At 56.7% G+C, this 22,405-nt stretch overlaps 1 protein-coding gene across 3 annotated transcripts in view; it reads left to right on the top strand.

Annotated features, from left to right (window-relative positions):
• The first annotated feature begins 15,436 nt into the window (after positions 1-15,436).
• The window catches only part of TBX4 (T-box transcription factor 4), an 85,311-nt gene continuing 78,342 nt past the window's right edge, over positions 15,437-22,405 (top strand). The window contains exons 1-3 of one of the 3 annotated variants that reach the window (XM_080383400.1): positions 15,437-15,653; positions 16,020-16,178; positions 17,067-17,161. In XM_080383400.1, the coding sequence (XP_080239526.1) occupies positions 16,023-16,178; positions 17,067-17,161 (251 nt within the window). In that variant the 5' untranslated portion in view covers positions 15,437-15,653; positions 16,020-16,022. Of the gene's footprint in view, positions 15,654-16,019; positions 17,162-22,405 lie in introns of those variants that run through there. The other 2 variants (XM_080383401.1, XM_080383399.1) reach the window with 2 other exon arrangements.

Raw genomic sequence — 22,405 nt, 5'->3', positions numbered from 1 at the left:
GCCCCCGCTGCTGTCCTTGCTATGTCGGTGCGTGGCTGGCCGGCCTCGACAGAGCCCCCTGCCCAGCTGGGTCTGGGCTGCTTTCAGCTCCACCACTGATGGAATCTACCCATCCCGGCCACTCCTTCGGGATGGCTCCTGCCACTGTCCTCCAGGAGCAGGTCCTTGGAAGCGAGGGGTGCTTGCGCCTCCCCCGCGTGCCCGCACCACCAGGCACTGTGTTCCCATCCTGGAAGGAGGATTTCATCACATAAACCTTGTTTCTCCTCCTGGAAGTTAAATATTAGAATTCTTCCTAGCTGCATATATAATTCACTACATTAATCTTCCCTTAAAACATGCTCCTTCCACAAAGCCCCTCTGTATTGATCCAACAAAGACAATTATATATTATGGAGGGAGGGGGAAACAGCTGAAATATTTGAGATTGGCCCTTCAGTGGGATTTATTACGTGTCTGAACTATAGTGTCTGCCTATTTTTTATTCTAAGCCTCTATGACAGGGGTCATGTCTTCCTCCATATACTGTACAGCGCTGTGCACTCCGATGGGGCTATATTAAATACTCAGGATGATTAATCGCACTGTATAAATAACACACTTCTGTTGTGTTTGGAGGTGTGCACGTGTGTGCGCGTCAGCAACCAGAGCACTGTCTCCAGCAACAGGTACAGCTGCCCCATGCACGAGGCACTTGTAGGGTCCTGAGCAACGTGGTCTGACCAAGGTGCTCCTTGGTGTGTGCAGAAGGTTGATCTGGAGACCCCCAAGGTCCTTTCCAGCCTAGATTTGTCCTGGTTCTCTGTTTTTTCCTGGCTCAGTTGGTTGCAGTGACCCTTCCGAGTGGGATGTAGTCCCAGGGCATCACCCAAAGGTGATGCAGAGCGTAAACCTGGGGGCTTTTCAGGTGCCCTGTCTCTGCACAGGAGCCCATCACCCCCCTCTGCCTCAGGGCATGGAGTTGCAAGAGTGCAGGGTGGATGCTCTGTAGGAGAGGGATCGTGTGCTGTCTCCATCCGTACCCCAAAGTGAGGAGGCAGAGCAGATAAGCTGAGAATGTTTGTGAGTCTGTGTTGGGAATGAGAAAATAATGAATGACCAGGATTGGCTGTTTGTAAATGTGCGTGAGATTAATGAGCAAAGGCTTCTCCATAACACAGAAGGCATGAAATCAATCCCGCGCTCTGAGAATAATGAGGGAATCAATAGGATTACGAGGTTAAGGCTGGAGTAAACCTGAATGACAGCTGCAAAATAAATTTTATTTGGAGGACGTGGCTGGGGTTAAATGAAACGTAATAAATAATGTAGAGCATTTAAGGGGTGGGGAAATGGTCCAGAGATGTAAGGAAAAACAGAAGGCCCCACAGTCGCTAAATCTGTCCAGTTTATATCCACAGCATGTTTTTGCAGGCGTGTGATGAGTGTGACATACACCATGCCTGCGGCTGGGCTAGTGGCACTGCGAGGTTGTGCCCTCTCTGCTCGCTGCCCAGGACAGGGACAGGAGTGGTGGCAGCGGTGCTGCCGGGACCTCGGGCTGCTGCAGTGGCACTGACGCAGGACAGGGATGTGCATGCGTGAGCTGTGTAACGCAGCCCAGGATGTGTTCAGGGTGCGTTATGTATGAGCTGCAGGTTTGTCCATCCCTTTTCCCCTATGTTTCTCTTCTGGCGTCCGATTAAAAAAAGCTGACACAACCGCTGTCCCATTTCCCAATGGCCACAGACCACCTGGAGACCTGCTGTAGGGCACTGAGACCTCCCTCTGCAGAGCCCACCACTGCGCTCAGGGCTCACACGTACCCTCGTGCACCCCCCCTCTGCATGCTGCGCAGGGATGTGGACCCTTCCAGCAGCAAGTGCCTGAAGCTGCTCCACCTTCACACCCACGGTGGGCACATCCCATCCTGCTCTGTGCTCCACGGCGCAACTGGGAGCCCTGTGGCTGCAGCTGGAGGGGTTTGGTGTCCTGCTGACCTTGGCTTTGGGGACAACAGCTGTGCAGGTGGGTGTAGGGCTGGGACTTCGGGTGCTCAGCACCTTGTGCTGTGCAGCTTGAGGGGGGTGGTTGTGGAAGAGCTTGGTGTTGAGTTTGCAGCTCTCGGAGAGCTCAGCAACTTTCAGTGTCTTGGTGAAAATTGAGCTGCTCTGCAAGACTGACCGCAGGGGTGGGTGCCAAACCAGCCTGAATGCTGAGGTTGTAACAGTTGCTCTGATTTTTCTGACCTGATTAACTCCAGGTCCCGCTCCTCCCTGCTATGAGTTCTCAGGGAAGGAGATCAGGAGTTCCCGGGACATGGTCCGTGCTTTGGAGGCAGAGCCCAGCCCAGAGAGATGTCAGCTGCTTCTGCCCCTGAGGAAACACGGATCCCAGACCAGTAGGAGCAGCTCCGAGTGGGGATGGGACAGCAGAGATTTAGCTCTTGAATCTCCAGGTAAAAAAATCACCCTGCTTCCTTCTGGGGCTGGTTCCCAGGGGTCCCCATGGGGCACTGCTCCCCTGGATGCTTTTCCATCAGGATACCCCACGCTGCCAGGGCTTGTCCTCCTGGAGTGGGCCGTGCATGTGCAGCGCAGCCCTGCTAATAACGGCTGCGTGTGTTTTTCCAGTCATTAAGCATATGACTAATAGAGCTGTCCTGGCTACGTAATGCACACTGACAACAAGGAGCCTCAGGGGAGGGGAACAGAAATAGAGGGATATGAAGAAAATGGCTTCAATTTATCCCCCAGCCATTAGATGGGTTTTCCCTGTAGGTGTTACATCCCCGCCATGCCAGGGCAGGCAGCTGGGGAGCCCAAGTTGCCTTCTGCCACCCTCCCCAGCTGCCTGTCCATCTGTCCATCCCTGGCCACTCGATGCAATGCAGTGACACCTTGGGCTGTGATCTGCCCCGGTGCGGGGGATGCTGTGGGCTGGTGCCCGTGGGTGATGCTCCTGTACGTCCCGACCTCACCACGCGTTCACTTCAGCTCTGGTGTCACCCACACAGGCTGTTAATGGCAGCGCTGGCTTTCGGTATTTTATTCACTGCTGCATACTGTGTGCTCGAGGAAGAGTTTGCAAACCCCCCCCATGCACAGGTGGGTCCCTGCTGCCTGCTCACTGCCGGTGCATCACCGCGTGCCCTTGCACACACGTGCCTGGTCCAAGGCAGCACCTCCACGCTGGGGTCCTGCAAACCCACCTGCCTCCCACATGAGACCTTTCTGCAACAGGATGCAGAAAAATGCCTTTAAGTTTCCTTTTAATAGCTCCTGTAAATCTTGTTTTATGCTAAAGCTAAAGACACATTTATTATTGTCGTAAAGGAGGAAGAACTGGTGAGTCCCTGCCTGGCCCCAGACTGGGTGACTTGGGAAGAGCAGAGGCAGCAGGTTGAGGTTGTTCCTCACCATGTGACACATTTGGGGACACATCAGTGACACCAGGTGGGGCGCAGACCCTCATGCCTGGGATGGGCTTAAGGGGCCCTGGGTGCAGCATGTGGAGCTGTGGGTCAGGGCTCGGGCACCAAGCTGGGGATACGCATGTCTAAGTGCCCGTTTTTGCTCCAGCACCTTCTATGCCATAAGAAGCCATGCAGGGATGGGGTGGGGTTTTTTCCCCTGTTTTTACTTAATATTTTAAACCATTGCACAGGCAATCTCCATCCCAAATCCCAGCCCCAAGGTCAGTGGAGAATTGGCCCTGCACCTGCAACCTGAAACCAGCTCTGCCTGGCTGGCGAGCCTCACGCTGTGCTTCTAATTAAGGGGTTGGGGGGTGTTTTTCTTTTCTATTTTATTTTGAGATGCTGTTTTGAAGAGCATGGCCAAGAATGGGAATTTCATACAGTAAACAGAAAAGCTGTTCTGAAGTTATTTATTGGTTCTCTTTTCCAGCACGTGGACTAGTATTGATTTATTTTGCAGTGTCTCTAGAGGCTTCTTCAAGGTTAAAATGTAGACATCGCATGTTAGGCTGGACTAAATACTGGCAGGAAAACACATTTGGCTCTTTTAATTGGAAAAACATACTTCGTTTATCACCCTGAGGCCAAGACTCTACCACAGCAGCACAGGGAGGGCAGGGGAATGTACACAAGTGCGAGATGCTCTGGTTCACGCCTGCTCGGGGGGTTCGGTGGGAGCACAGAAGCTCCCACAACTGCAGCCGGCTCTGGGGTCCCACCGGGCTCTGAAAGCGATTCCTGGGGGGCAGGGGAGGCAGTGGCCGTCTGGGGTGGGAAGGCTGGCTGAGCCTGCTGCTGACCGAACCCACGCTGGTTTGGGAGCCTCATGGCCAAGCTTGGTCCCAGCTCTGGTTTTGCCTCTGTGAGCTCATCCCAACTGATACTGGGAGCCGACCAAGCTCCCGCAGCCTGGTGAGGATGGCTCGGTGCTGGTCCCCAGCAGCTGATGACAGGGGTTTGTCCCATGTGGAGATGCTCTGCATCAAGAGCATGTGCTGAGCTCAGACCCCACCACCACCTGTTTTCAGTCCATAGCATTGCAACCTTTATTCAGCTGGAGAAGGTGATGGGAAGAGAATTCTTCAGCCCTAATAAGCATTTAGTCCTTCACGTTCTCAAGGTGCTTTCCAGCTTTCGTGTACTGCTTGTGCCTCTTTCTTTGGCAGGTTAAGGGACTTGCCCCAGGTCATCAAAGGAGGCAGTGTCAGAGACTGGATGGCTGCTGCTGCTGTGGGTCCCCCTTCTCCATCACTCCCGAGCCAGTGGTGAGTGCGTGCGGCTGGGGCAGAGGTGGGGAGTTCTGCTGGGAAGGTACAAGCTGAAGTTTAGAAATCATGATGTGTGAATTGAAATGGGAAGCAACGGATCTCGGGAATCACCACAACTGCTACAAGGTGTTCCTGAAGCTGTCAGCAAGCCATCTGCCTGCTCGCCCTAGGTAAACACCACGCTGCGGCCAGCCCCTCCTTGGAAAGCCATGAGACGGAGGGGTCCCATGGGGTGAGCCCTGCCAGGGTGGCAGTGTGGTCCGGGTGGGAATGGGAGGAAAAGGGACAAGGGCTCCAGTGTGTGCATGTGGAGGGAACCATGCCGCCTCGCTTGTGTTGGGGCTCTGGAGTGAAGCCCCGGCTGCGGTGCTTGCTCCTCGTAACTCATCACAGGGACACCCACAGTGGGGAGGCAGTGGGTGACTGCGCAAGGGCCGCTGGCCCTGGTGTGCAATTTATGGCTCCAGGAGGAAAATAGCAGCCGGTTTGGGAGCAGAGCAATGTGCAGGAGGAGCATACCTGGGGTCAGGTTGCTGTCTGGTTTCTCTCACTCAGAGCTACTTGTTCAAATGTTGACCCTGCCAGTTGCTCTCTTGTGCATGCCACAGCCACCCTGGCTGCATGGTGGGCGCAGCAGGGAAGGCGAGGAGCACACCTGCAGCAGGGCATGGGGTGGAAAGCACGCCATACTCCTGTCCCACTGCACATCACAGCTGCTGGCACAGCCTGGGCAGTGGGGATGTCACCCCCCACCGTGGGGACATCTGGGTCCCTGCTGCCTTTCACTGTCAGGCACCTCCATGCACCGGTGCTTGTGGTGAGCTGGCTTGGAGGCCATGTGGAGCAGTGAAATGGCCATGGGCTGGCCCCATCCACAGCCCCGACACAGCGAGGCAGGCAGCCCTGAAATGGCTGATTAAAAAAAGCTGGGTGACCTGGGATGACACAGGCAGCTGGTGAGTCAGTACGGCCCCAGAAACGTGCCCAATGGGTCGGGACTGCAGCATCTCTGCCAGCCCCAAGGGTGGGAGCGGGAGGGAGGGCCTGTGGCTGAGACATATCTGGTGGGGGAAGGCCTGCAGGGTTGCGGTGCAGCCCCCAGCCCCGCGCCTGCTGCATGCCCAGGGATGTTAGTTGCGCTGTGCCTCAGTTTCCCCTCCGTGCGGAGGACAGCAGTGCCCCTGTCCCCATGTGCCCAAGGTGGTGGGCTGAGCTTTGCTCCATTCGGGGGCTGAGTGAGCTGGAGAAAAGCAAAACTGGGAAAGAACGAGTATTTTTGCAAAGCCAGGCAAACGGGTGCCAAGGTCCACCTGTGCCTGGCGCAGCCATGCGGGGAGGAGTGCGGAGGGTCACAGCTTTGGGGCTGAGCCCCCTTGCCAAGGACACAGGGGTCTGCGTGAGCCTGAGGCTCCCCGCAGTGCCAGCCAGCCACTCGGTCCTGTTCACTCACAATTCAAAATAAATACCAGGAGTGAACATGACCTTAAGTGTATAATCTAAAGCTTTTAAAACTCTCCTCTAATTCTTTTAACTTCCCGCACATCTATCCTCTGCACCAGCCTCCTCATTTCTCTTTCTCTACAGTAAACTTATATCCTTTCTAAAGTGCCCAGAGAAGACGCCGCAGATGAAATGTTGCTTTAGCTTAATTTCCTATTCCTAACATATGCTTTAATTAATGTCATTTGCTTTGATTTGCTGCCAGCATGCCAGTGCAGCACTTCCTTCATTTCGCAACCTTTACCATAACCTTGTGGGAATGAGTATCAGGTGTTCCCAGATGATTTCATCTGTTTCAGGGCGTTTATCTTGAGCTCCGCGGCTTTTCTGCGCGGTGTCGGTGGCACCAGCACAGAGCCAAAACCACAGGGTTCTCCTTCGCTGGAAGTGCTGAGTATGTGTGGTACGCAGAGGAGGATGCTTGTACGTAAAGCACTGACCGGTATTTATTATCTGTGTTATTTACACTTTCTAGGGCTAAAGGTTAAATCCAGAGCGGTGAGGAACACTGCACACCAGGGGAGAGGAGGGATGGGACCCCTGGCTCCTGGTTTCTCTGCATCGGGATCAGCAAGGTGTCCCTGCTGCCAGCCTGGATGCATGCTCATGGTGGTGGAGCAGTGGTGGGGGTCCGGGTCAGAGCCCCTTTCACCCCCTCCCAGAGCTGGCTCCCAGATAAGTGCAGGGAATGGCAGGGCAGAAGCCCCAGGTCTCCCTCTGTAGCAGCGGTTGTGCTGAAGCTCAGTGGCACAAACCTCCTTCATCCCACCACACAGAGCAACAGGGGTGTGTGAGCAAGAGCAGCATCTCCTGCTGTCCCCACTGCTCCTGCTTCTCCCCGGATTTTGTCTGCTTGATTTATGACCAGTACAGATTGACCAAGAGGACCAAGAAGACCCTTTTCTGTCCTGCTCACTGTTCCCACTGCATGGCAAGATGCTTGTGCCCACATCATTCAACACAGCTGCGGATGTGCCATGCCCTCCCCCCAGCTGGAGCCACCCCGGCCTTGCTGCACCACCAGGTCAGTGCCCTGAGCTGCTGTGGGAGAAGGAAAACTGCTAATTTGGGGGGATCTTCTTCCTTCCCTTCTCCTGATGGAGCCAACTTGCTCCCATGCCAGGCAGAAAAGCACCATGACGCTCCCAGTGACTTTCTGTAGCTGGTATGCTTGAGAGCAGCTCCCTGCACAGCAGAGCCTGGAAGAATATTTAGCAATTGTCTGTTCTGGCCCCAAATCACTGGCACTTGCATACAGCAGGCCTGAAATGGCCCCTTTCCCAGACAGCTCCGTAAGCAAGGTTTTCCTGTCTTTATTTAATGAATCTCAGCCATCCTTTCTCTCCTTGCTGGAGCCAGGGGCAGATGCAGCTCCAGCACTTCATCTCTGCCCTCTCTCCAGTTTCCCTCCTTCTACCTGCGGCAAGTTTGGGGTCCCACAGCAAGTCATGTCCCGTGAGGAGGAAATTCCCAGCTTCTCGGCCCCATCCCAGTTGGCTAGCGTTTCCCTTCCCATTTGCTCCTATTGAGAACCTCCGCCAGGACTGGGAGTGTGATGCCTTTTTGCAGCTCTGTCCCCTCTTACCACGGGGGCAAAGCCAGCCCAGAGGCTGAGCCCTGCTTCCAGAGCAAGGCTTCCAGACCTCGCTGGGTGAGGTGGAAAATGCCCAACATAGGGAACAGCATTGGTCCCAGCTGGCCCTGCCCTGCTGCAGCCCAAGGAATGTGTTTCATCGCAGAGTCCCCCAGGCAGGACGGAGGCGTGGGAGGGATGTGACTTGCAGGGAGCGAGCTGCCACATCCCGGAGGCCAGCTGGCAACGCGGGGACTAAAGCCAGCCCTAGGGTTTGCCTCTTTATGGGAGATGCTCAGGGGAAATCCTGTCCGGTGTGTCCTGACGGCAGAAGGGTGCCGTGGTGAATTTTGATGGGCTTTGCCGACCTGCTTGCTAGGAAGAGGCTTTTGTTCCCCCCTCCCTCCTCCCCACCGCCAGCTCCCCAGCAGCTCTGCAGCCTCTCAGGGCTGGGCCTGGCCCTGCAGCTGCCCCCCACCCTCATCTGTGGGGCAGAAACCGGAGGCCATAGTGCCGCCCTACAAAGCAAAACCTCTCCTCAAGGCAGCCCCTTCCCTCCGCAGCCTCCTGCTCCCCAAGACCCCTGAGCAGCTCCCTTCCTCCCTGCTCTCATCTGCCTCTCACCTCGCCTTCCTCCAGCTGCCTGGCCGCCTCCTTGCTGGCAGCTCTGCATCCGGACGCGTGTTTGTGCCTCTGTTCCAGCCTGTGAGCCCCCACGCTCGGAGGCTGGCTGCCTGCACCGCTTGCCGCTCTCCTCCGCCCTTTTAAATCACAGCTGCCTCCCCGTGCCCCAAAAGCCTCATGCCCCTTAAATCTGCCCTGGGCAACCTAGTGAGGAGCCGGGACAGGACTGATGCCCAGGAGTACGATACACAGCTACCGTAGGCATCTGGCAAGTGCTTAAATCCCCCAGGTCCCTGTTTTCTCCTGGCTTAGTGTATCCCATCAGCGCAAAAAGGGGTGTCCCCCTGCTCACAGCTACAGTGCTGAGCCCTGCTTCAGCCCACCGCTGGGCTGCAGGGTCTGCCCCCAGCGCAGGGGGAAGGAGGAGGTTTCCCTCTGGGCAGCACCATGGTGGAAAGGGACTGGCCAAGAAGAGCTGCAGGCTCCAGCGGGGAGCGAGGGGTTGCATGCGCTGGCCTGGGAGGTGGTGGCTTTGCTGATGGCTGAGATGATGCTTTTGCCTAAATAGCAACTGGGACACTAAGGTAAACAGCGGGAGCGTGGGCTGCAGCCTCTGTCCCAAAGCACGGCGGTGCTCAGCAGGCGCTGCTGGCACGCACTCCTCAGTCGCTGTGCTGCCTTGCTCGGGCTGTTGGTCAGTGGGGTCTGTCCCAGAGGCGAGGGTCCACGTTGGGGTCTCATGTTTAAATGTGGCTGTTTGACCCAACCAGCCCTCGTTGCTGTGGCAGAGCAGTGTGCTGTGCCACACTGGGGACCTGGACAGGGTCTGCGCCCAGCTCCAGGGCAGACAGTGCTGGCAGCTGGCTGCCTTCATCCCTCCTGCTGGGAATTTCTCACTCAGGCCAGCATTTTCCCCTGTTCACCCCGGAGGACAGTGATTTCCCGTAGCAATAACCTCCTTCTCCTCCCCGGCACAAATGAAATAATCACTCTGGGCAGGACTCACTCAGAGCCCCTCGTTCCCTGCACAGGGCCAGGCAGATGATGCCAAGTGTGCCGTGCAGAGCCACGGTGTTTTGCTGTGAGAGTGCACTGCTCTGGTTTTGCAATACCTTATGGCAGTTTCTTGCTCGGTTGCAAGGCTCCAGAGACAAGCCTCTCCTCTTTTCTTCCTGCCTGGTGAGAAGTGACTCGCGGTGTTGTCACTCGGTGGATTTATGCGCGTCTCATTTTTACTCGTAGCCCATGTGCTCCTGAGCACTTACCCAGGAGGTTCCATGCATCCTCCTCCCACTCCACCAAGGTCCCCACAGGATGCTGAGCTGCCCTGGGGCTGTTCTCCCCTCTCCGTGCGCACATGGGGCTGCCACCCCGACTCCCACCGCCACCCCAGTCCCTTCTCTCCTGGGCTGTCCTCCAGGTCTCGGCCAGGGCGGCCTGGCGGTGCTGGTGACCGCGGCACATCTAACCGGGGGCTTGTGCGACCAAAGGCACTGACCCACTGACCTGCCGTAAACGGCGGTGCCGGGGGCCGCGTGGGATGGCAGGGCCTGCTCCCCGACCCACGCGGCACCATTTTGCCTTGGTGCAGCAAGCGGAGCTGCAGCCGCTGTGGTGCTTGCAACCAGGCTGCGTAAAAATCACAATGCGCTGAGTGCTGGGCATTGTTCTGCTTTTATTTTTTAAACCATTATTCCCATTTCGGCGTGGCCCTGTTTGCCTGCTCCCACGCTCCAACATGCCGTAGCTTTAGGGCTCTTTTCATTAAAAAACAAAAAAGTAATTGCAAAGCAGATGGAGCAAATTTTTTTTGTACATATTGAAGTTAAATCAGATCTTTGGGTAGGAAAGACCACTGGGGACTCTCTTGGTCTGAAGTTCGCCAGGGCAGCAATCTCTGGGCTACTCATTCTTACACAGAGTGGTGCCGAGCGCACAGTAAAGTCTCTTCTGTACAAAACGTGCAATAGACTCAAAATGTTGTTTTTCTATATGCTAATTTAAAAATTAACAAGACTGTATATTAAAAAATAAATATCCAGAGCTTTTAGACAAAATTAGTGTTAGTTTTAAAATTTAAAACAATTCCACAATTGTTTGCTTCTATTTGTAAAATACTTGAGCTTTTAAAAAATGTCTAGTTACAAGAATATTCGTTCATGGTTTAATTATTACTGGTTACGTAGTGAGCGTTGCCTGTTTGCATCATCCTACAGAGCTTTGCTTGAAATTACAAGTGGTAAGTACACTTGGTTCGCTGGGACAAAATTATCAAATATCCCCCAAATATTTAAAAACAAACGGGAATGTGGCTGTTCGTTTGCTTTACCCAGTTTCAGTTGAGCTTGGTGCAAGACCGAGTAACACGTTAGTTTACAACGTTTTAAAACATTCGTTAAAATATTTACTTAATGGTCTAAAACAAAGCCTTAAAGCTTACAAATGTGCCCTGGCCAGGCAAATACACGCGGATAATTCGACTGAACGATTTAGAGGCAGAGACTCACTTGCATTTAAAACCGTGCATATTTTCGATAGCCCCTTAGTGCATCTATTTTAGGCAGATGCTTAAGATTAAAGGGCCGCTTGTCAGCCGGTATCTTACCCATGGTTCCTGTCATCGTTTCTTTGCAATTTAATATGCAAAATTAATTTGCAAAATTAAACAAAAAAAAAAAAGCAAAAAAAAAAAGTGTTTTTTCAGCCTAGAAGTGTTTGGAGTGTTTGGTACCAGTCTCTTGGCAAAAGAGCCTGAGGAATGGAAGGGTAAAGAAATATGACCCAGCTGCTATGCACAATGAGGTTTGTAAGCCCTTGTATGGTATAAATAAGCATATTACACAGTTATTAGAAATTTGGCACTGTCCCTGTTTAGAAGCCCGAGTCCGATGCTGTGTAATTCCTCCCGAGTACATGCATAATTCAGTATTAGCACTCCATTCTTCCAGCCTTATTACTGGCCAAACTCGACAACTTTTTCTCAGTGCTCATCCATTCAAACCCTCCTCAGCGGTGTAAACCGGTGAGTTGCCGCTCCAGCCGGTCGATCTCTGCCAGGCCCTGCAGCCGGGGCTCCGTCCTGCCGTCGCAGGAGGCGGGCTCCACAGGGATCCCCCCGCCTCGCACCGGGGCTCCGAGCCGCGGCTGCCGTCGGGGGCCGTCGGGTGCGGGCTCGGGGCTTGCTTCGCCCCTCGCCTCCGTCGCGGCCGCCGGGTTTCTCTGGGGGAAGCGGAGCCGGTTTTCCCCGGGGGGAGCGGCGCTGGCCGCCGCGGCCGGGCAGGCGGCGGAGCGTCCCCGCGGATCGCAGCCCGCTCGGTTTTTCCCGGCCCGCAGCCTGAGTGTAAATATTGGAGAAAAGCGACAGTAAATTTTTATTAATCGCCGGTGTTTAGGGCCAAGGCAGGAGCGAGCTCGGTGACAGTGATGAGTGGTTTGGAGAGCCGGTCCCTGAAAGCGGGGCTTATCCTCCCCCTGCTTGCTCCTTTGACTCGGCGATGATGAGCCGTGAATAGGAGCCACTCTGCCGTCGGGGATCCGGCCGTTTATCTGCCGGGTGATGACAGTCGGGCTGGTTTCGAGCCTCTCCGTGAATTGCCGGAGCCTCGGGGAAGCGCAGGGCGCTGCCGCCGCCGGGGGACCCCGTTCGGCGGGGACGCTTCGCTCCTCGGCGTCGGCCCCAGCCCCCCGGCCGGGGGATACTGAAGCCCCCCAGCCCCGGCTGAGCTTTACCGGCACCAACCCCGGGGCGGCAGCCGGGGGGAGCCCCGAGGGGCCCGGCCCCTGCGGGCAGGTGCTGCCCGGGCTTGCGGCACTGCGGGAGAGGGCCCGCCACCGCCGCTCCGGCATCCCCGGCCGCACAGACGGGGAGGGCCGTGGGCAGGAGGGAGAGGCTTTAGCTTTGCTTTAATTAAATCCTCCTCATCTGGGGATCGCCCCCTCCTCCCTTTTTCGGTTCAAGGGGGGGGGGGGGGGGGGAAGCAGCATTTAACGCAGGGAGCCGCAGGCAGCATCCGTGATTCTCGGTGTCCGCGGATGCGGGAGGAAGGGGTGGAGGGAGACTCACCCAAGCAAAGCCGAGCAACCGGCACCAGCCGCAGAGTAAATACAGTTCACCTGGCTGTGGAGCCCGGCACTCGGCGGCCGCCCCGGGCCCGCCGCACGCGGGAGACCCCGGCCCGCCGGTGGGACAGAGCGGTCCGAGCGGTACCTGGCTGCGCGCATCCTCCGCAGCTCTGCGCGGGCTCTCCCCTCCCGCGGGGTGGGGCCGGGGCCGGTCCGTGGCTCGGAGGCAGCTACGAGGTGCAGAAACTACGGCGGCCGCGCACAGGGCCGAGTGCAGCAGGTCAGCGGCGGGGAGGGGAGCTCCGGGACCCCCCCCCCCGGGCCGAGCCGGGCCTCCCCGCTCCGGGACGGCTCCTCGCCACTGGGCTCCCCTAGCCGCTGCGCCGTCTGTGCGGGGGCAGGACGGGTGCGGGTTCCCTCTGGCCCCGGCCCCGCGAGCGCACGTCGGGGCCTGCCGCCGGCCCGGTCTCACCTGCCGCCGGCCCCGGCCCGCCGGCTCCTGCGGGAATTGCTCGCTGCTCCTTCTCTCGCATGCCCCGGTCTGCCCGGGCCCCCCCCCCTTTTTTTCTTTTTTTTTTTTTTTTTTTTGTAGGAGTGGGGAAAAGGTTCATTAAGAGGTTGACCCCAGTTTACTTTTTATTCTGCTCCTGTTCCCAATTTCGGTACCACGTGACGGTGGGAGTGAGTTTGGGTTTAAATTCACTTTCAAGAAAACCCCGATAAAAATCCTGCCCCGTGAAGCCCCGCCGGCTCATGGAGGTGTCCCTGTGAGCCCGGGGCTGCGGGGGCCAAGCGGCACCGCCGCGCCCGCCCGGGACCGGCCGCTCGGGTAAGGGGCTCCGGCCCGCCGGGTGCGCCGGGGGGTACGGGGGGAGCGATGCAGAGCAGAGCCAGGCGGGGTTGTCGCGATATAGGGCGGTGTGTAGCAGTAGCGTTGTCACGATAGGCACAGCTACAAGGGGGTAGCGCGGGAGCCTGGGCGCCTTTCGGCCGCGGCTGTATGCGAAGGGCGGCTCGGCACAGGGCGGTCAGCCCCCACAGACCCGCTGCGAGGGCGGTGCGTCGGGATGTGTGTGTATTGGTAGTCGCGATAGCAGAGCTGAAGTGGCCCGTTCAGTCGCGACAGCACTCGGGGACTTTCCCGAGGGGGTTCTCCCAGTGATTTGGGGATTTGGCTTGGCCGTGGGAGCCCCGGGCAGTCGGTGCCCGTGGCCCGGAGGGTGCGTGGGCTCCTCCGCGGGGGTGTGCGGGGCCGGCGTCTCCTCTCCCCCCCGCCGCGCTCACCTCGGGGCGGCCCCGGCGGGAGCTGGCTCCGGCGGCCTGGCCTTGTCGCCGCTTTGTCTGCGGCCGCCCGGCTCCTGCCCGCCCTGAGCCAAGGTTGGGGGGCTCGGTGTCGCGATCGGGAGAGGACGGGGAGCCCTGTCCCCCTCCCCGGGCTCTCGGGGAGACCCCCTCACCTGCAGACCGGCCCTAGGCCGGCGGGACGCGGGCAGTTTGGCTGCCCCGCAGTAGGGCCGGGGAAGCGGCCCGAGGCTGTGGCCCCTCCCGAGGCGTGACCCCCCCCCCCCCAGGGCCCGGCTCTCCGCCACCACCTGCCCCGGGGCCGCGCCGGCCCTGCCGCGGGGTCCCGCCACTCCGCACCGCCCGGCCCGCCGAGCCCAGCGCTCCGCCAGCGCGGCCTGCGCCCGCCGCCGCCCCCCAGCCCCGTCGCTGGCCAGGCCCGGCTCCCCCCGGGCGGTGGGCAGCGTCGGGACCGTCGGGGCTGGGCGGGGGCGGTGAGGCTGGGGGGGTCCATCCCCCCCGGGCTCGCTCCCGAGCAGCGAGCGGCTCCGCACGCCGCCAGGCCCGGCGCAGCGCCGAGGCAGGCCGGGAAAGCCGCGGCTGGGCCCAGTGCGTGGGGCCGGGCGGTCGGTGTCCCCGGGCGGTCGGTGTCCCCGGCCGGTGCCCCACGCTGCGGACCGTCAGGCGGGCGCCGCGGCGAGCGGGCCGGGCCGGGTGGAGCGGGCCAGAGCCGGTCTATGGGGACGTGATTGACAGCGGCAACGTCAGCAACAGAAGGGGAAGGGAAAAGGGAGGGGGTAGACAAAGAGGGAGGGAGTCGAAAGGCCCCAAACTGGATCTTTATGGAACATTTTCCGCCAAGATCAAGGGAAAGTGAATCCGCGCAGCGGGGGATGTCCCGCACGTCGCTGCCATCGGGGTCCGTGGAGCCGCGCCCGGCCTGAGCGCTCCGCGCAGCCGCCGCGCTGCCCCACGGATGCCCTTCATGCCGCAGCCGCCCCCAGGCGAAGCTCGGAGCCCCCCGCTGCGCCTCCTGCCCCCCGGCCGGCCGTGTGAGTTCCCGGGGTGCGGAGGGAAGGAAGGGAGGGAGCAGGGGGTCCGCGGGTGTGGGGCTTCCCGCAGCCTGCTGAGCCCCCGGCTTGTGTTGGTGCGGCCGCCGCCAGGCTGCCCCGGAGCACCGGCGGCCCCGGCCGCGGGCAGGAGCCGGGCCCTCGGGGGTCGCAACCTGTGCTCCTCCGGGGCAGGCGGCCCCGCCGCGCAGGGACCATCCGGGCTGGGGCCGCCCCGTCCCCCCGGCGGTGCGCTCCGGGCCCCGCGCGAGCTGCGGTGGCCAGGGGCTGCGTGGCGGCCCGCGCCCGCGGGTCGCTCGCACGGAGCCGGGCTGGCCGTCCGTCAGTGTGGCTGCAGCTCTCCCCGAAGCTCTGCCGTGGCCGGAGCCGGGGCGTCCCAGCCCCGCACTCCGCCTCTGCCGTGGCAGCGTGGTGTCGAGGGCCGGACCGCTCCGTCGGTAGTCGCGGGTGCTGTGCGCGTTTCCCTGTAGGGAGCACCGCTTTCGGTTTCCGGGGCCGGGACCCCGCAGCCTCCTTGGGGGCTGGTCCCGCTGCCCGTCCGTCCGTCGAGCGGGGCGGGCGGCCGCGTCCCTCCGCGCTGTAAAAGTCGGGGTTGATGCGCGGCAGCCCCGGCGGAGCTGTCAGGCCTTATCTTTATTGGCTTTTCCCAGTCTCCGTCCAAGTTTAAGAGGGGCCCTTTTATCTCGGAGCCCAGCACTCCGCCTGTTTACACCGCCCGGCTCCTCCGCGGCCCCGAGCGCTGTCGCCAAGTCCCCGGAGCCCCGACGGGACGGGGCAGGGCAGAGCGACCGGCCAGGCCGGGCTGCCCCCCGCGACGGGTACCGGCCCCACACGGTGGCAAAAAGCCGGGGTGTGGGGTGGGGGGAGAGGAGAAAGGCTCGGAGCTGGGGGGCTGCAGCCACAGCTGAGATGGTCTGCTCGGGCCTCAAGCGGGAGCGCAGCCACGCGTGGGCGGCTCCCCCGCGGCGGCAGCACGGCTCTCCCGGGCACTGCGGCTTCCCCCGGGGCCGGGGGTGGCACGTCCCAGTCCCGCTGAGTGCCGCCGCCTGAGGAAGGACCGCGGGCCGGGCCGGGAGGGTCTGACCCCGCAGGTGGCCGTGCCCGGGGCTGGGCCGGGGGGGGAAGCAGGGGCTGGAGGTGGCCCCCGGTGCTGCGAGCTAACGGTGCGCCTCTCTCCCCCCAAGGAAATGCTCCAGGAGAAAAGCCTGTCTGAAACCGAGGAAGGGTTTCCAACAGCCCCCGCGCCCGGCCATGCGGACTCCTCTGCCGGCTCCCCCGTCCTCGGCGTAGCCGGGGGGAGCAGCACGCCGCTCAGCAGCCCGCAGCTCCCCGACCCCGAGCAGGTACGCACCGGCCGCCCCGCGCACTGCCCCGATGGCCTCGTCCCTCGCCCTCCTTGCCAGCCCGGCCGCATCCAGACCTCCCGCGACGGTGCATCTCCCTCGGCCACGACCCGGGGTGGAATTGCGAGGAATTCGCATTTTGCTTTACTTTTATTTTCTTTTTAAATTTTTTTCGCTGTGCAAAGCAGGCCGCCCGCGCCCGCCGTCGGTGCGGCAGGTCGGTAAGGGCGAGCCCCAGCGCCGCGAAGCCGCGGCCATCGGGGCCCGTCGGGTGACGGACCGCGGCTGCTCCTCCGAGCAGGATGTGGCCTGGCGGTGGGTTTCGTTGTTTTTTTGGGGTGTGTGTGTGTGTGTGTCCCCCTTTAAATAAAAGGCAGGGCCCGCCCGTGGCCTCTCGGCACGTCGCGGCTCCTCTGCCTCCACGCCCGGCCGGCGCCTCAGCGTTGCTCTTGGCATCCCGCGGAAGGGGCCGGGGCTGCGCGTATCGCTCAGCGGAGCTGGGGATCCCCGCGGATGCTCCTGGCCCCGGGTTTTGGGAGCCGCGGGGCGACAGCAGGGCCCGTCTGCCCCACGGGGGCACAGAAACCCCTACAGGAAAAAAAAAAAAAAAAAAGAAAAAAAGGAAAAAAAAATCCCTTTGGCCCCAGTGTCCTGCCTGCATGTGGAAGCCTGCAATTAAAACCGTCCTCAGTTTGTTTCTCTTATTTTTGGCAAAGAGCAGTGGAATTTTTGGGACTCCATCCTCCTCCCGCACAGGCAGCACCAAGGCTAGTGTGGCTTTGCCCGGCGCCTCGGCTGCGGCGCTGGTCCGGGGTGCACAGCCTCCCGGCCCCTCTCCTCGGGTTCCTCAGCCCTTTCTTGCTATTCTCATTATCTTTATTTTTCCAGACAATAGAAAATATCAAAGTCTATCTCCATGAGAAGGAGCTATGGAAGAAATTTCATGAAGCTGGCACCGAAATGATAATAACCAAAGCAGGCAGGTTAGTGAAAATTCTCCGCGGACATGTGTTGCTTTTGGTCCATATGACATGTCCTTGTTTGCCGAGACTGGGTTTTGCAGGGCTACTGCAAGCGGTGGCATTTAAAATAATTATTATTTGACTGCAGATTTCAGTAAGATAATTTTTTTCGGCATAAACTGTGCGTGTGTTTGAGTGTGCCAGCGAGCCTGGGGATGGAAGAAAGTTGCAGAGTCGTTTGTTATATTTAGTCCCCATTCACTTTGGTAATTCTTCGTTTTATTATTTGGGGTTTTTAAAGATTTTAGCGTGATTGTGGGTCTATTTAGCGTGATTGTGGGTCTACTTTTTTTTTGTTTGTTGTTTTTCCTTTTTCCCAAAGCAAACCCTGTTCCCCTTTTCGGCACAGTGCATTCAGACCTGTGCTGGCTTAGTTTGCACCAAAGTTTTAGCAATATGAGGGCTTAGGCTATGCTCTTAATCTCAAAACTGAGAGAGACGGGTACCGCTTTTATCCTGTGAGGTGTGGGGAAAAAAATTCTGCCTTCTCTTGGAAACAAAACTATGATTTTTAGCAGAGCGGAGCCCCCTCAGCATGCTACCCCCAGGCCCGGGCCAGAGGGAGTGCAGCCGCTTGCAGAGGCTTCGCTTCCCTGGGAAACCCATCCTGCGGCTGCTCAGGGCTCCCTTCCCACCCGGCTGCTCAGGTGGGAGAGGGCAGAATTAATGTCAGGAAATTAAACATCAGAATTAAACCTCAGACCATCCCCAGCCCGGGAATCAGATGGTTCCCAACAAAACCAGCCAGCTCCCACTGTGGGCACTGCAGTATCTGTCCTTGGCTCCTGCAGTGGCGGGCTCATGTCGCTGCTGCTGGAAAAGAAAAATTGCCGGACTTAGATATTAAAATCCATCTAATTCTAACACAGCTGTATAGTTCTGCCATGCCCCACGATTGCTGATTTTACGTTGTGCTAGAGAGCTGTGGAGGAGAACACTCAAATAATGGGGAGAAAGCAGAAAAAAAAAAAATCCTACACTATATCTATGCAGCCTTTTTCCCAATCCCTGATGCAGGGCAGCTGTGGGGCTCGGGAGGGGTTGCGTGTTTTTCTCCTCTGTTTGGTGCTCACCCTGCAAAACCCAGACCCCAAGCCCCGGCTTTGGATTTGGGGACTGCTGAGCACTTTCCCTCTGCTCTCCCCCATCCCCAGCAGTGCCGCTCTGCGCAGCAGCTGGCCAGTGTAGGGAAGCTTTACTCTAATAACCAAGATATTCCCATTAGTCTCCCTGGAGAGGGGGTGTATGTCCCGGTCCCGGGGATCTTCAATTTGTTTGCTATTTGGCCTATTTATGAAGTGATTGTGCAGGTAACCTTATCACACTACATTTTGGTGTGTAAGATCTTAGGGCTTGTTCTGTAGCGTCTACTGATGTGAAGAGCCGGATTCATTTTGATAGGTCTGCTACCTAAGTCAGCTAAGACTAGGGGATCAAGACCTCAGATATTTCACCCTTAATTTATAGTATCTGAGTGTGTCTGTGCGGGACGTGTAATATCTTTACCAAATTCTATACCCTAAGCATCCCAAATGTGCATGTTATCTCTTTGTAAGTCTTAACGTGGATTGTTTAAACAAATCCATCTGTATAGGGCTCAGTCCCACATTCTTTGTCCGGTGGAGCTGGCAGTGCACACGTAGTCACCTTCCAGGAGCACGGGACTGAGGGGATGGGGGGATTGACCTCGAGTTCTACAAAACGTTGAGTTTTGACTTCTCGAAGCGAGATTTCACCGTTTGTGAGCACTCAGTGCAGCACCATCAAGCTCGCCGCTGTTTTATTTATTTTTTTTAGAAATAATTTTTAATTAAAAAAATCAACATTGCTGGTGCATAACATGAAACAAAGCAGTCTCTTCGCTGCTTTTCTCCGTGCCCAGTTGCAAATAGTGTCGAAATGAAAGGGGACGTTGCTGTTGCTGTCGGTGTTCGCGGTGAGACCGAGGGCTACCCGGACCGGGGCTGCTGCTGCCGGGGGTGCTGAGCCGAGCCCTGTCCTTATCCCAGGCCGGGCTCGCCGGCAGCCCCGATAACAAAGAAAAAAAAAAGTAGATGAGCATGAGGAGGGGCAGGAAAAGGGAACCGCTCCAGCCGCGGCTGGCCCGATCCTGCCTGCCCGCAGGCAGCGCCAGGCTGAGCCACGCGTGTCCGTGTCCGTGCCCCGACGGGGCCGCCCGCAAGCTGGGCTGTGCCCGCCATCCCAGTGCAAATAACGAAATGAAAATCGTTACTTCATGCAGATTTTATTTTACCCAAGCTATTTAAATAAAAAGTAGCAATAATAAACCTCCTATTGATCCAATTAAAAAATATAATGGTTAATGGAGATTTGTATGCACTTGCATTTAGCATTGGGGGGCGGGGTGGGTGGGGTGGGAGAAAGAGGGAAAACGGCTAATTGCAGGCACTAATTAGGACTGTAATCCCCCTCCCAGCAGGCACAGAGATGCCCCTGAATGCAGTTAGTTGAAATCACTTAAATGTCGGTCTCTCTGACCTCAAGGGGCACAAACGAAAAGAAATTGAAGCCCGATTTTTAATTTTCAAACAACAACAAAAAAAAGTGACTTTAATGACAAGTTCACTCAATGAAGAGGAAATGTAAAGCTCAGCGGAAGCGTTAATTCCAAGGCAATGGTGTAAAATAGCCTTTTTGTATAAACAAGGCAAATATTGATAACTTAGTGGGGGGGGAGAGGGAGAGTCATTTGTTTCATTCTTTGTAGAGCTCCACAGAACGAGCCAACTATAAATTATCGAGAATTTAGGGCTGAGAATTACTTTGGGGGATTATTACTCCCTCTTAGGACTGATCTGTAGGAGATATTAGGAGAACACAGCAAGCTCAGCATTGAAATAGAAATCATGTTGTTGCCAAAAAGCTTGATTTATAAAGTGGAAACATCTTTAAAATGCGCTCGCTATCTTTTTAATGTTCGCCTGCTTCATTGTGGGAGGGGAAAAAAGGAGAGATTATTTTATATTAAAAGGATCATCAAAAGATAAAATTTTTATGTTAGCAAAGTTCCCTGAACTTTGCATAAAACCGCTCAGCAGAGCCCCCCGCCCCTGGCAGCGCCCGGGAGCGGGGCTCGGTCCATCACAACTTGTGTCTCCTTCCTCCTATTTGAGGTTTGTTCTAATTACGGTTTTTTTCCTCCAGAGGATTTTTCTGGTGATGGTTTTTTCAAGGCTGAATTAGATGTAGCACAGAACTTGCCCGGTGGTTGCCTGCAGCTGGGGGTACCCGGGGGCCGCCTGAGCCCGACGGGAGCGGGGAGGGGACTCGCTACGGGGGTCTAGAGGCGCTGGCGGTCGCCGGTGGCGTTTTGCGGAGCCGCTCGTTCGGAAGGCAGCGTGGCTCGGTGGAAACCCGCTGACCGGCGGGGGCTGCGATCCCCGCACCGCAGCTCCGCACCGCTGCGGCTGCAGCCGCTCCCGCTCCCGGGGCGGGTGAACGATCCCAGCACCCACATAGCGCTGTGCGGGCCTGTGTTTATAAATAAGGTTATCATCGTTCACCCCCCCCCCCCCCCGCCCGTTTATAAAAAAAAAAAAAAAAAAGGCATTTTCCAGGCGTCGAAGTCCTATTAAATAATTTTTAGTTTTTAATAACATCAGTGCAGGGGCAGTGAAGGGGACAGGGACACGGAGGATAGGGATGCAGATGTGCATCCGATCTGCTCCCTCCGGCTGCGGCTCCCAGCGCACACGTTTCCCGGTGGACTGCGGGCATTCCGCAGGGATGGAAGCTGTGGGAAGGGTGGGTAAAGCAGACGGCAACCGGGAGACTTCGTTATAAAGCTTGCTTTGCCATTTCATCTGCTCACTCTTATGCGCTATTATTTAACCGAACAATTGCAATTATTTTTTAACCTTGTGGCAAACCCCGCTTTGTCTCTCGTGATTCTTAGTGAAATCTCATCCTCCAGGCCTTATTTCTGCAGGGAGTTAATCTGTGCTTACAGTCTCCTGGCTCAGGGTTTCTTTCTTTCTGTTATTTTTATTTAGCTCTAGCTGTTCCCAATTTTTTTCCAAGGTGCCAGTCTTTGCAGCATTGCAGTTTCAATCCAGAGATTGCCAGGGACCAACAGTTTGATGAAGTTTATGGCTAATCAGTAAAAAAAAATACCAGTTCACAGGATGTCTGGTCACATTTTTTCTGAACAGTTACTGAAGAGAAAATAATGTGTCATTCCTCTATGGAAATGTAACAATCCCAGAGATGTGAACAGGAGGCTCAAGATACTGAAACTGAGTTCTGGCTGGAGTGCAGGATGTGCACAGGTACAAAGATAGCTTCAGTCTTTATGGTAGCAGGTTTTAAGAAGCATAAGTAGGAAAATATTGCACGGGAAAAAAAAATCAATAAAGCAGCTTGCATGTGTGGAAAAGACGCAAACCCCCTTTAGATGTTCAAGTTTCATTTTAAAAGTGGCTTATTTCAGTTTTAAAAAAATCTGTTCTTAATCAACTTTAGTAAACCAAAATAAAAGTAGTTTTTAGGACATCAAGGTCTGAAGAAGTATAAATGCTTTGGCTAAGCTGGTGCAGCTTTCCTCTGTGAATAATCCTTTAAAAGTTGAATTTTCCATGGCTCTGTAGGGCATATGGATGCCCAGTTCTCATTACAATTAAAGGGAAATATTTGTCCAGAATCTTTTGAGGCAGTTACAAGAATTTCTGCTAAAGGTTTTTGATCCAAAAGCAAACCTTTATATCCAAGATCAGTGATGGAATGTGAGCCGTCAATTTAAAACTTGGAAATAAAGTAGATATTTAAGGAATGTTTGATCTGCTTAGTCCTAAATTCGGGGTCCTGGAATTACCCTGTTCGGGCAAACTCCTGCTTTTAGAGAAAGGAGCAGGAGCAAACTGCAATGGCTCTTGGCCGTGCTGCTAAAGATGTCGACAGCTTTGGCAAGGAAGACAGAGCTTGTGCATGCCGAGTAGGGCAGGGATGGGATTCTAGTTTCTAATATGCCTCTCTCTTCAAACAGCAATGCTAGCTTTTGTTAAAGACGCGGGATGCTCACAATTAAGGGTGTTCCCAAAGCTTTCCCCACTTGTCCTTAGGCTGGAGCTGCAGCAGTGCTGGCCAGGGCTGCAGGGGAGGGTTTGGCCAAGCCCAAACCAGCTGGGGAAGATCCCCACCATCACTCGGGCTCTGCCTCTGCATGGAGAGCTCCCGGGCACAGGGGCT

Source organism: Falco punctatus (genome assembly GCF_963210335.1).
Source record: "Falco punctatus genome assembly, chromosome: 1".
Lineage (NCBI taxonomy): Eukaryota > Metazoa > Chordata > Aves > Falconiformes > Falconidae > Falco > Falco punctatus.
Note: the sequence above shows the minus strand (reverse complement) of the source record. Positions and strands in the feature narration are given on the sequence as shown.